Source organism: Portunus trituberculatus, chromosome 45, assembly GCF_017591435.1.
Source record: "Portunus trituberculatus isolate SZX2019 chromosome 45, ASM1759143v1, whole genome shotgun sequence".
Lineage (NCBI taxonomy): Eukaryota > Metazoa > Arthropoda > Malacostraca > Decapoda > Portunidae > Portunus > Portunus trituberculatus.
In genome coordinates this window covers 8612284-8624979 of record NC_059299.1, presented here as the reverse complement: position 1 = coordinate 8624979, position 12696 = coordinate 8612284, and the positions used below count along the sequence as shown (strand labels likewise).

General features: G+C 41.8%; 1 protein-coding gene across 1 annotated transcript; it reads left to right on the top strand.

Annotated features, from left to right (window-relative positions):
* The first annotated feature begins 3423 nt into the window (after window positions 1–3423).
* LOC123519466 (GPI ethanolamine phosphate transferase 2-like) lies at window positions 3424–12594 on the top strand. Its single transcript, XM_045280774.1, is given in 12 exon segments — window positions 3424–3678; window positions 4484–4673; window positions 5049–5258; window positions 5979–6167; window positions 6733–6860; window positions 7184–7392; window positions 7733–7944; window positions 8366–8632; window positions 8973–9384; window positions 9387–9898; window positions 10187–10359; window positions 10841–12594. Coding segments are annotated over 12 exon segments (2853 nt in total). The 5' UTR covers window positions 3424–3553; the 3' UTR covers window positions 11067–12594.
* The last annotated feature ends 102 nt before the right edge of the window (window positions 12595–12696 follow it).

Here is a 12696-nt window from a genome sequence, read left to right as displayed (position 1 = left end):
TGAGAGGGAAGACAGAGTAGTGAGAGTAACAAAAAGAATGGTGTGTTGGTAGAAATCAGTAAGCAAAGGTTAACTATTTGTACACGGTTGAAGGCACTTAAGTAAGGCGGTGTGTGAGTGTGTGAGGTGGTAGCAGGTCAATCCGCCCCGGAACAGTGTCATCAGGAAAAGTAAGTAATATATTTGGTCTATATACTTCATAGAGGTGTCATGTTTTGCCATAACGTTGCCAGCCCCAAGGACGAGACACCAACGCATGAACCATCACAGATCAGTAAATAGTATGTTACCCTCTCATCAGCGTTTATAACCCAATACCTGACTGTCACAACTCGTCCACACCCACTCCAGCCCTGCTTTGCCAACCTCCAGGACAACATATCACTGAACTAACAAACACCTGCTGGGAATGCAGACATCCAAAATAACGAGTATATGGTAAATAAACGAACGAACCACTGACCCGGGGCTTATCTTTCGGCCATTATCTCTTTCATCTTTCACTTATTATATGTCAGACACATCACAAAGTAGAGTCGCTGGTCTAACCTTTCATGTTGGTTGTTGAGATATATCCGCTATTGCCTGATTTGTGTATGATAAAGGCCTAGAGCTGCAAAGCTGGGGAGCAGCGGCCACCCCGTGACGTCATCCGCCATTTTCCCGCGTGACGTCATCACCCGGCGCCATCTTGCTTTTCCTCTCCCAGTCTGTTGAATTCCGGTATTATTTTCTATTGCTCTCAGTTTATTTATTTTGGTTCATAAGTCACTTTTTATGGATCCCAGGCATATTTAGTTGTTCTTCAAGTGTTTTCCAGGCTTCTCTTGGGTGAAATACGTAATTATGAAGCTTATTATGGCCTAAATAAGAGCCAGAAATCCTCTCCAAATTTTCCATCTCTGTCTGTTTGATTTTTTGTTACAGCTTGTAATGAAGTGTGAATGGTTTCCAAAGATAGTTTATCGTTGGCAAAGAGTGTTTCGCTCCTGATAAGTGAGATGTGTTGACTTTAAGAGTGATTTATAGTGCCGGTAAAAAGTGTAAAAGTGAGATAATATAGAATATTTATTTTATCATTCCAGCGTGTTGCCAAGTTTTGATGTGTTGTGAAAGTGGTTCATATTTTTGAAAAGTGTTATCGATTATGTTGAATAAGATTAGTGGGCTTTATAATTGTTTTTAAGCATGTCGATGTTATAACACTTTTATTTACACTATTTTTTAAATATTTCTATTATTGCTTATCTCAGCAGTAATTTTATATTTTAGGGATTGGTTTTGATTGGTGACAAGTCAGAATTTATGTAGCATTCGTGTCCAGCTGCCTTTTTGAGAATCGTCATTTTCAAAATGGTTTACTTAACGTAAATATGTCATGCTGGACCCAGACCCAAACCCAGGCTTGGCCCCTCCCTCCCACTCAGTGTGTGCGTGTGTGTGTGTGTGTGTGTGTGTTGCTGCCTTACGTTGTGCAGGTGGTGTGTGTGTATGTGTGTGTGTGTGTGTGTGTGTGTGTGTGTGTGTGTGTGTGTGTGTGTGTTTGTGTTGCTCTGTCTTACGTTGTACAGGATGTGTGTGTGTGTGTGTGTGTGTGCTGTCTTACGTTGTGCAGGTGGTGTGTGTGTGTGTGTGTGTGTGTGGGTTGCTCTGTCTTAGGTGTGTGTGTGTGTGTGTGTGTGTGTGCTGTCTTACGTTGTGCAGGTGGTGTGTGTGTGTGTGTGTGTGTGTGTGTGGGTTGCTGTCTTACGTTGTGCAGGTGGTGTGTGTGTGTGTGTGTGTGTGTGTGTGTGTGTGTGTGTGGGTTGCTGTCTTACGTTGTGCAGGTGGTGTGTGTGTGTGTGTGTGTGTGTGTGAGTGTGTGTTGCTCTGTCTTACGTTGTGCAGGTGGTGTGTGTGTGTGTGTGTGTGTGTGTGTGTGTGTGTGTGTGTGTGTGTGTGTGTGTGTGTGTGTGTGTGTGTGTGTGTGTGTGTAATTCACCACGGTAACCTGCTGGTCACCCAGCCAGTCTTCCCCATTACGGAGCGAGCTCAGAGCTCATAAATCGATCTTCGGGTAGATGGTGTGTGTGTGTGTGTGTGTTCCTCTGTCTTACGTTGTACAGGTGGTGTGTGTGTGTGTGTGTGTGTGTGTGTGTGTGTGTGTGTGTGTGTGTGTGTGTGTGTGTCTTTCTTACGTTGTGCAGGTGGTGTGTGTGTGTGTGTGTGTGTGTGTGTGTGTGTGTGTGTGTGTGTGTGTGTGTGTTCACCACGGTTGTCTGCTGGTCAACCAGCCAGTGTTTGCCCTACTGAATTAGCTCAGAGCTCATACTGACCGATCTTCGGGTAGGACTGAGACCACTCCACTCTCCACACACACCGTACTGGGAACCCCTCAAGTTATATCCCGTACTTTATGGGCTACATATTTGCCCATTTGCCTCGAACCAGGCCCTTTTGGTTGTCAGCCGAGTGTGCTGCCCTAACCTTGCCGTAGACTGGTGTGACGTGCAAAACCTGTGTTGCGAGATGTGTTGGTATGTTGTGTTAAAGGGAAAAGGAAGAAAAGAAAGAGGGGAAATTACAGCTCTATCACAAACAAAATAATAGCAGCAGTGTTGCCACTTGGTACTGACTACTTCCCGCGTAACAGACCCGGGTTGGCCTGGGCTCAGTACTTCCTTTTATACAATATTTCACATCTACCGTCAGAAAGGCACCAATACTGGCGTCAAGATGCCGGTATTGGACTATGGGTAGCAAGATGACAGTGAAAAGAATACTTTCTTCCTGGAGCAAATTGTACCTTCACTTGTAGCAATTTTTGCAGAAACCGGCGTTAATTAACTGTGTGGAATAGACAGTGTACGATGGTGTGGCGGCGTGTATGTTGGGCAGCGCTATGTTGGGCCTTTTAACCTCCTCAGTACTTTGGCATGCTTTTGCCTTTTTTTTTATCTTGCGTTTTGGGTGTGATTAAACGATTTTATTTACATTATGAAGTGTTTATTTTTTATGGAAGTCTGAAGAAGAGTCGTCGCTGTATTAAATCGCCAAATAATAACCAGAATGAATATGAAAACGCGTCACGGTACTGAGCAAACCGATCTTCAGAACATTGTTCCTCCAATGACAATCACTCGTATCTCTTCCCCTGCTGGTCAGGAAGAGTGAGAAGCCAAGAAAGCCGCAGACAACAGGATTAAGATATGGAGGAAAAAATATCAAATAAGTATGGAAAAGTGGGAGGAAGAGGAGACAGTATCAGTAATAATAATAGCTTATTAGAGATGAAGGTGGCTGGAGAAAAAAAAAAGGAAGAGGAGGAGTATGGAGTATCGAGATATCTTCCCATCTCTACTTTGAACCTAAAGGTTTCAAGCTTGAACCCGATATTTTTGGTTCTATTGACTAAGACGTCACCAAGGAAGATAGAAGCATCCCAAACCATCTTTAGCTTCAAGATCAAGGTCCAAATGAAGATCATAACACCGACCCGGGAGATCAATGATGCCTAGCTGTTCTTCAGTGAAATCATAGCACCCTACTTTGGCTGGTACATTCCCGGCCCAAAATGAGGGGCCTGTCACCGCTGGTGGTGGAGCAGTGTGCTGTGGTGGCGGGGCTGCTGGCTTACCTCACCGGTTTGGTGACAGTGCGCCCTCGGCCAGCAGGGAGACCCCAAGATAACTTATCCAGGTGAGAGACATCACAAAAAACGAGGGGTTAAGCTTACCTCTAGTTGCCACCAGGGTAAGCATCTTAGGGGGGCCAATGAGAAAGTTAGATTTTAGGGTGAGGCAGGCCAAGTTTGCAAAACCTCAAAAACTAAGAAATCTATAGAAAATATCAACAAACCACGAATGTTCTACTCATACTGTCCCATCCCCAAGACACCTACCACTGCGCTATCATAACTTTTTTTGGACTAAGTCACTAACCTTGTTGGTCAAGGACTGTGCCTCCCATATCACCTGCTACACTATCCTGACTCATGAAGTTGTTGTTTAACACAATACATCTTATAAGTTTTTCCTTCTCTCTCCTTAGTAAACATGGGGACCAAGATGGAAAGCAGGTTTAGGGGGAAAAGCCAAGTTATGCCAAATATGATCATTCATGAAAAATCTAAGGATGAGATACCATATGTATAGTGAGAACTGATGAACTTCCAGCCCAACCTAATCTCAATAATTGATACAAATTAACTTTTCCTGCCATTGTTTCCCTTCAGCCAGGGATTGATATTATGTATGAGTCTCCTACACTTGGTTCCATCTCATGCATCATCCTCTGTGACTCATTCCCTATATTTTACTGCAGTTCCATCCCTCCACCTCATTCTGTCTTCCCCTTGATCTTGTTTCCTCAGCTGATATCTTCAGGCTCCTTTAGGAAGCACCTGGTCTTCTCTTCTTATTACTTGACAAAGTAATTAGATTTTGCTTATCTTCTTATTAACTACTAGTAGATGTAAATAGTTCTCAAGATGTGGTGTCTTCAGATACCCCAATGACTCTCATACGGCCGTGGAAAAGGTGGTGGTGGTGGTGATCGATGCGCTGCGTGCAGACCACCTCGCCACTGCCACTGCTCCCCTTATGCCCTACCTTCAAGGACAGCTGGCCTCTGGTGCTGCACGGGGCTATGTTGTCCACACAGCTTCCCCAACTGTCACTTTGCCCAGGATCAAGGTTTGTTTTAGATGGCTTCATAACCTTACATATAGACATGCAAATAGTCATGTGTACTGTATATAGAGACAAGAAGCATTTCAGATTAACTTATGCTCTCTTTTTCCAGACACTTATGATTATTGTCATCATAAAAGTCAAAATAGTCTTTAATTTGTAGTCTTCATTTTCACTAACTGTATACACAAAGATGCCTTACAATTATGTGTTTATCAGTGCAGCACAGTAGCAGATAATGGATTCAATTCTAGACCATTTTACACATGATAACCAGACTTTGATAAGAATATAGATTAACAGATTATGTCATCATTTTGTAATGGATAGAAAAAAAGCTTATAGAGATATCCTTCAAATGTTTGACCCTGGCAACAGTCGCTGGTGACGGGCAGTGTTCCGGGTTTCATGGACATCATTGAAAACTTTGGCGCTGGAGAGCTTGTGGAGGACAACATCATTCGAAGGTGGGCAGCGCAGGGGAAACGAATCCACTTGTATGGGGACGACACTTGGCTCAAGGTGTTTCCCACACAGTTTTCAAAGCATCAGGGTGTCACCTCCTTCTTTGTCACAGATTATACAGAGGTAATTGTACTTTTTATGCTTTTTATTTATGGTTAATCTCTTTATTACTATAGAAATATTGTAATGGAAGTTATATAAAGGAACAGTTCTCAAATTGTATATTGTTGAATGAACAGCAGTTGATATCCATGAAAAGATTCACACCAAGAGAAGCTGAGTACTCTATGGTCCTAAATACCAAGAGATCAACCAGTGCGATTTGTGAATTTTGTGAGGTACAAAGTATGCAACTGAAAGTTCTTTAGTAATGTAGGCAGATCTTGAATAGCCGTACCCTCAGACTGAACTACACTATTCAATGGTATATAATAAGAGGTTTTCAAGTTTTCTATGCAAAATTTCCACTGAAAATTCTTGTATATTTTCTTAAGTTGAAGGTGTATATTTACTATGTGATGGTGTGAGGGTTATAACTCAAATGTATTTATGTATGTGAGAATTAAGGTCATTGCCATTTATTATACAAGACTGGATATAAACTTGTATATGTCCTTTCAAATTAAAGTGTGTGTATGTTTGTGTATGTATTGATCTTATAATTTTGAGGGCCTTATCTGCATTGGTGCATCATGGGTATATGTTTGTGTGTGTGTGTGTGTGTGTGTGTGTGTGTGTGTGTGTGTGTGTGTGTGTGTGTGTGTAATCAAGAGATGGAGACTAGGTCCGTTTTTTTTTTTTTTTTTTTCCATCGAAGTGTAACATGACCAATTTTTTATTCAGGTTGACCACAATGTGACACAGCATCTCACCAAAGTGCTTCCCTCTGATGAGTGGGATGTATTGATCCTCCACTACCTTGGCCTGGACCACATTGGCCACCTGGAGGGTCCCATGAGTCACCTGATTGGACCCAAGCTGCTGGAGATGGATGCTGTGGTCAAGAACATCCACACCACTCTTGAAGCCAAGGTGAGTTGAGAGACACTTTACCTCTGTCACTGCTCTCTTCTCCCCAGTGGTGCATGCTCTTCTCTGAGCATGCATCCCTTCTCCAGAACCTTTATCATTGTATCCATTGTTATTGGCAGCCATCAGGAATCTAATATGGATCTCTGTGTATTCATTTTTATCAGTTTTCTTATTGTTTAACCTTGGCAATTCCTCTCAAGTTTGCAGTCTTCCTATCTTGTTCATTATCTTGTGAATCTCCAGAATTTTTCATGCCATCATTATTACTCTTATTTTTAAGATCAATATATGGAATCTGATAGCAGTTTACCAAGCTGTAGCTTACAGTTGTGTGTACTGTTGAGCCAAGGAATGAATTTCTATTGTTTTATGTTATGTATTCATGGTTCTTTACAAGTCTTTTAGGTCAATGAAATGTCTTGAGATTTAGGATCTTGCAATGTTGAGGGCCATCCTGATGGATTCTTCTATATGTCTATCTTAAACTTGGACACTAGAAAGTTTTTTGTCATAAGGATGAAGGAAATGCCTCCCTTGATTGACTACATGTGAGTGATGTCCACAGGGGCTGAAGTACTTGGTGTTGGTGTGTGGCGACCACGGCATGAGTGATGCAGGTGGACATGGTGGGTCCTCCCACTCAGAGGTTACTACTTCTGCATTGTTTCTCTCCAATACTATCATCAAAAAGAGGTACCTCAGATCACAGTAGTCAGTCTGTTAATCTGTGTGCTTTTTGACATATCTTGTTTAAAAGTTTTCTCTGATACACAACCTGATTCCCATCTTGTCTTCTGATCTTTTCCCTTCAAATACTTAATAATGGTATCCCCTGCTTCACTATGAAGTTGTGCCAGGTGTCACCCTCATCTTGCCATGATACTTGCCAAAATTCACGAAGCCAGTTGTGCATCACTTCAGGGGTTGTTTATAATGAGTGGTGTATGAGTTGAGGGTGATTGATTGATTCATATTTAGCTATTTCCATAATGATGATGATTATTGCTTAAATCAAGGCCAGAGAAGGTGCAGGATGCAAGGCAGGTGGATCTGGCACCTACCCTTGGCCTCCTGACAGGTATTGGAGTGCCTGAAGGCAGTGTGGGACGGCCAATAGCTGAGTTGCTGCAAAATATTCCACCAGAGAAGAGAATGGCTCTACACAATCAGGCTGCCAGACAGCTGCTAGCCATTGCTAAGGGGTCTGGCCTACATCTCAATCATGGTAAGAATTTCACTGTTTGTATTTTTCTTTGAGTGAAGTACCCTCTATCTACATTCCCAGCCAGACATTAATGGTTGCAGTGCATTCAACAGTATACAGTACCAAACATTTGTGAGTGGTAGCTAAGTAAAAAGTGCTATTTGTATCTGTGCCCAAGTCATGATATGCATTTGGCATTGAGTTGCAAAGTGCATCACCAAACTGCCTTTTCTGTGTTACAATTCAAAGGATTATTATTAAGATAAATGCCAGCCAAACCAGAAAGAACAGTATTTAAGGCTTATCCTGGCTTTCCTTTTGTTTACTTATATTATTATACTTCCATGTTGGACTTTGACAGGCAATGTAGAGCTGCTCTTTGAACAAACAACACTACTTCATGAAAGAATTGTACAAGACTTGCACCAGAACCCTGCAGGCAGCAGACCTGAAGTTGAGCGTGTCTGCAAGTTTTACGGGGACTGCCAGCAGGAAGTGTCTGATGCTCTCGCTGCCCGCCAGCAGAGTTACGACCTTCCCATCATATATCTTGCCACCTTTGCTCTCCTCATGGTACTTCTTGTTGTGCATTCATGATAATCCTGCTTTTTGTCACTTAATATAGTACTTAAAACCTTATTTTTACATGACACCAGTTTTTTAGAATAAGTCTCATCTGTCCATTCAGGCTTCCCTTTCGCCTCCATCTTTTTGCCTCTCACTCAAACACTAGATCCCTTCCTTTCAACCCTCTTTTGTCCCCTCCAACCTTTGGCCTCTTCAGCAACTTCACCTTTTTTTCTTTCTTGCTTGGCTTGTCTCAATCTAGGAAGTTTTTATTTTGCTTCTTTCTTGTATGACACTTACATCTGTAGTAGAAACTAGATTTTTATGATAATTTTCTGTATTTGTTAGTGTAATGTTGACCTGATACCCATAAATCCATGCTTCATTTTCACAATTTCATCTTACTTGATATTATCTCTTTGTACAGATATTTGTGGGGTGTATGTGGCGGCAGCTTAAGGGAGGCTCTGGGGCTCCAAGGAAGCAAGTGGTAGGTACCACAGTAGGCTGGTGTGCAGGCTGCACCTTTCTGGGTTGGCTCCTGATGTGTGCTGGTGCCTCTGGATCAAAGATGTGCCACCTGCTGCAGCCCAGTGCCTGGCTGCTATTCATGGCATTTGTCTACGTCATGGTGTCACTGGCCTCATCCTCATCTTCTTCCACCATCACCAGGACCATGCACAAACCTCCAGATGTGAGTTTAGTATTTTCTGTGATTTCTTTAATCTGAGATCTGCTGGAACAGGTAAAATGTATAATTGTGACTGCAAGAGGAAGTGTGAGTGACTATTGTGGTGAGGAGGTACGACTGAGATGTGAGCACGTCAGGAGAAGGAGGAGGATAATTTATTTGGAGCTGGACAGACTTCAAACAAGACTAGTGTAAAGAAGTAAGAGTATTAAATGAAATAAGTGTACTCCAATGTAATTTTTTGTTTCTTTGATGTCTGAAACTTGAGATATTATAATATGGTTCCAAGTTCTCTATTCATCTTCCATCAATGGTGTTTTAATGGTATAAACTTTCATTGCAGAATCCTGGTTCGAAAGATGCAGTCCACTACTTTCTGATATTTGGAACTTGCCTTCACTCACTGAGTCTGCTGGGAACTAGTTTAGTGGAAGAGGAACATCAGACATTGTACTTCCTCACCACCACCCTTCACCTGTATCTCATTTTCAAGATATTAAGATTTAGCTTCCAAGGTTCAGATGGTTGCCAGGGCCACAAGTCTTCTGCTTACAAGACCACCAGCAAGGAGGAGGACGACACCAGCTACATGCATCTGCCCACTCAAGTGAAGCAAGGGAATCGTGAACTAAGTCTTCTGGAAAAGGCTTACCTTCCTCAAAATAAGATCCTGTTGCTCCTGGCATTGAGTTTGGTGCTGAGCAGAATCCTGAGGGCCTGGAATGCCACAGGGGACAAGTGGCGGCACTTGGAGGACTTGGTGACATCTTGCGTGCTATAGGAGGGAGAGCACTGGTCTTTGTGGTGGTGGCTGGACTTGTGCTTGCCTTCCTTTTACTCCTGCACACATCATGGCCGCTTGTGTTGATTGCACTTGTTGCTATATTTGGCCGACATTATCCTTTTCTTGCTAGTGGCACTTTTGAGGCCCAGGTTGCATACTTAGCCATAATTTGCTTATATGTATATGGACTCTTCAAAGCCAAACTAATTGACTTGCGAGCACACAATAAGGTTCCCAAAATGACAGAGGCTTATGATGTAGAGGACGATAAGATGAGCACTCTGCTTCGGTACAGCTACACTGCTCTCAGTCTACTGTGTCTGCTTCTTCAGCGGATAGACAATGTGGGAATGCTGTCCTTTATCCTGCTGCAGAACTGGATCTTGAGTCGCGTGCTGTACAGGTTGGCACTGGCCCGGCACTTGTCATGGGAGGGAGCAGCAATGGCTGTCAACTGGCTGGCCTTCACTCACTACTTCAATCAGGTGAGTTAGGGTTGTGGTGATGGTGTCACAGTGTGAAGAAGTGTTCAAGTGAATATTTAGGCTTGTTCATATATTAAGATGCTCAGTGATAGTGTAGGTAATGTAGACTCGTGTAGTCTTTTCTTCTAAATGATCGAGTTGATTACCAATACTTCAATTAGAAGTAATGAGAGTGGCATGTTATAATCCCTTTTTGTATCAACAACAGCCTGACAACAATAGATGTAAGTGCTTGGTTTGTGGGTGTGAGTTTCCTTCCATCCTAGTCCTTTTTTTGTATCACTCCAGGGTAACAGCAACAGTCTGACAACAATAGATATGAGTGCTGGGTTTGTGGGTGTGAGTTCCTTCCATCCTCTTCTGCATGGTGTTCTCATAGCCACCCAGACGTTTGGTGGCACCTTCCTCACCTACCTGGCCTTCCTGGTCCACATTGCCTCCAAGGATGGCTCAAAGGAAAGGTTAGAGCATCTCCACTCTTGTGTAAAATATTAAAAGCTGCAGCTGTAAGAAGGACACTTGTCTAAAGGTTTATTTTATTTTTTTTTTATTCATTTTGTTTTTTCATGCATTTGTGATAGTCAGAATTTTCTTAATAGTACGTACAATTTTCCATTTAGACTCTCAATTAGCCTTTCTATTAGTCAGTAATATTGTTTGTTGCTGACTGTATGTTTAGTTATTTTGTTTTATTTTTTATTTTTTTTGTTTTTTCATGTGTTTGTGATACCATCAGACTTTGTATTAGTCAGTAGTACTGTTCGTTGCTGATTAGTTTTTTTTTTTTTTTTTTTTTTTTTTTTTTTTTTTTTTATGTAAGAAGGGAAATCTGGTGAAGGGCAACAAATATTACTAAACAAAAAGACCCACTTAGATGCCAGTCCCCAAAAACTATGACTGCATATGATTCAGTGAGTAAATGAATAACTTGTGGTCCAACAGGTGGCAGAGGCAGCTGTATGTGTGGTGGTGTGTGCGTCTGGCCACAGTGACACTCTATGTCCTCAATGTGTTGTGTCAGCGCCACCACCTCTTCATCTGGTCTGTCTTCACCCCTAAGCTGCTGTATGAAGGAGCTCATGTCTTGGTGCTGTGTGCCCTCACCCTCTACATGTGGGGTGTGGAGAAGGTGTGCACACTGCTTGAGGTCACATATAGATTTGAGTAACTCTCTCTCTCTCTCTCTCTCTCTCTCTCTCTCTCTCTCTCTCTCTCTCTCTCTCTCTCTCTCTCTCTCTCTCTCTCTCTCTCTCTCTCTCTCTCTCTCTCTCTCTCTCTCTCTCTCTCTCTCTCTCTCTCTCTCTCTCTCTCTCTGTTAATAGACTTTTATTCAAATAATGAGTTAGATTTTCCATAGTAATTTTAGAATTTTTATATATTTTTAATTTATCTTTTTAGAATTTAGCAATTGTGATCTAATACTGTGGTGTAAGAATTGTAGTGGCAGGATAGGGAAAGGCCACATAATGGAGAGGCAGGAGTAAATTGGTGTATGTTGCTAGGCCTTGCTGTGGATGTGGCCAGCTTTGCTAAGAAAATGAATGATGTGTGGATGAGTGTGTATTGCTTGGTCTAGGGCACCTGCATGGGATTACTGGCCTGGTTTATAGATAGCTTTAGATACATTAGATAGATACTTTGTTGATTTCAGACAAAATGAAATGTCAATTTAGCACAATTGTGATTTTGAAGTGATTGTATCATAAATCATGTTTTGATGTCTCATGATAAAACTTATTTTATTCTTTTAAAAAGACATGTGAGAGCCTAGTCACAATCATATTTACATAGCATTCACTATTAGAGTGAAATTGAGAAACAGACTTCTTGCATGCATGACTGATGTAAATTTTCAAAACTACAAAAAAAGAATTGCACTCAGACTTGAACAGTTGACCTGTATAATATTTCTTGTCATTCAACTAAACATTGGTGGGATGCACAATGGTGAAACATTAAGGAGTTTGCATCACTGCATGTGTTAGGGGCCAGAATACATATATGCATAGTATTTGAATTAATGTGAATTTGTCAGCTATGATAAGTCCCTATTTTTGTGTGGGCACCTCTGAGGCCTGTTGTTGGAGGTGAAGAAAACCACAGCAGCTTGCAGTGGGCCTGGATCTGACCAGCTGTGATGTGAAGTATGCAAAGTGTTGGGGATGGGGATCTCTTGTGGTTATTACAGGCACAGCATAAGTTCTTATCTGAACTTAGTCATAGCAATTAGCCCAGTAGTTCCCTTACTGCCCAGTGTTGAGGCAGTGAGGACCTGATACATGGAACCTTATCATGACATTCCCATGTTTGGGGGAGTTGCTGGGAGTGGGTTTCAAGTTCAAATAGATAGTATGCAATTAACTGTATTTATTAAACTACTCAGGGTTGCATTTGTTATTCATGTAGAAGTCATTAGCATCCCCAACCCTGAAGCCTGTTAAAACATTTTCCACTACTGAAGATCTTGTTATGACTGAGCCTCTAGTGTGCACACAAAGGATGGTCTAAGTAAAATTGATGAAGTGTGTATAGCTAACACTTCCAGTCTGTCTAAACATTTCTGCTTATCAGGATTGTCTGATAGGAACTTTATTGAAAATATTTCTACTAATATTGTCGTCCATCAGCTACGTTGTTGCAAGATATTAAGGCTATATCTTGATTTCTTTGTAAAAATAATAATAAAAAATACGCTCCTCGGTGTTTGAGTGTCATGCATGGCGCATGCTTACATTGTTTTCATATGAGAGTGGGAGAGAGCGAGGGAATGAACCTGAAGCTAGAAAATACGTACAGAT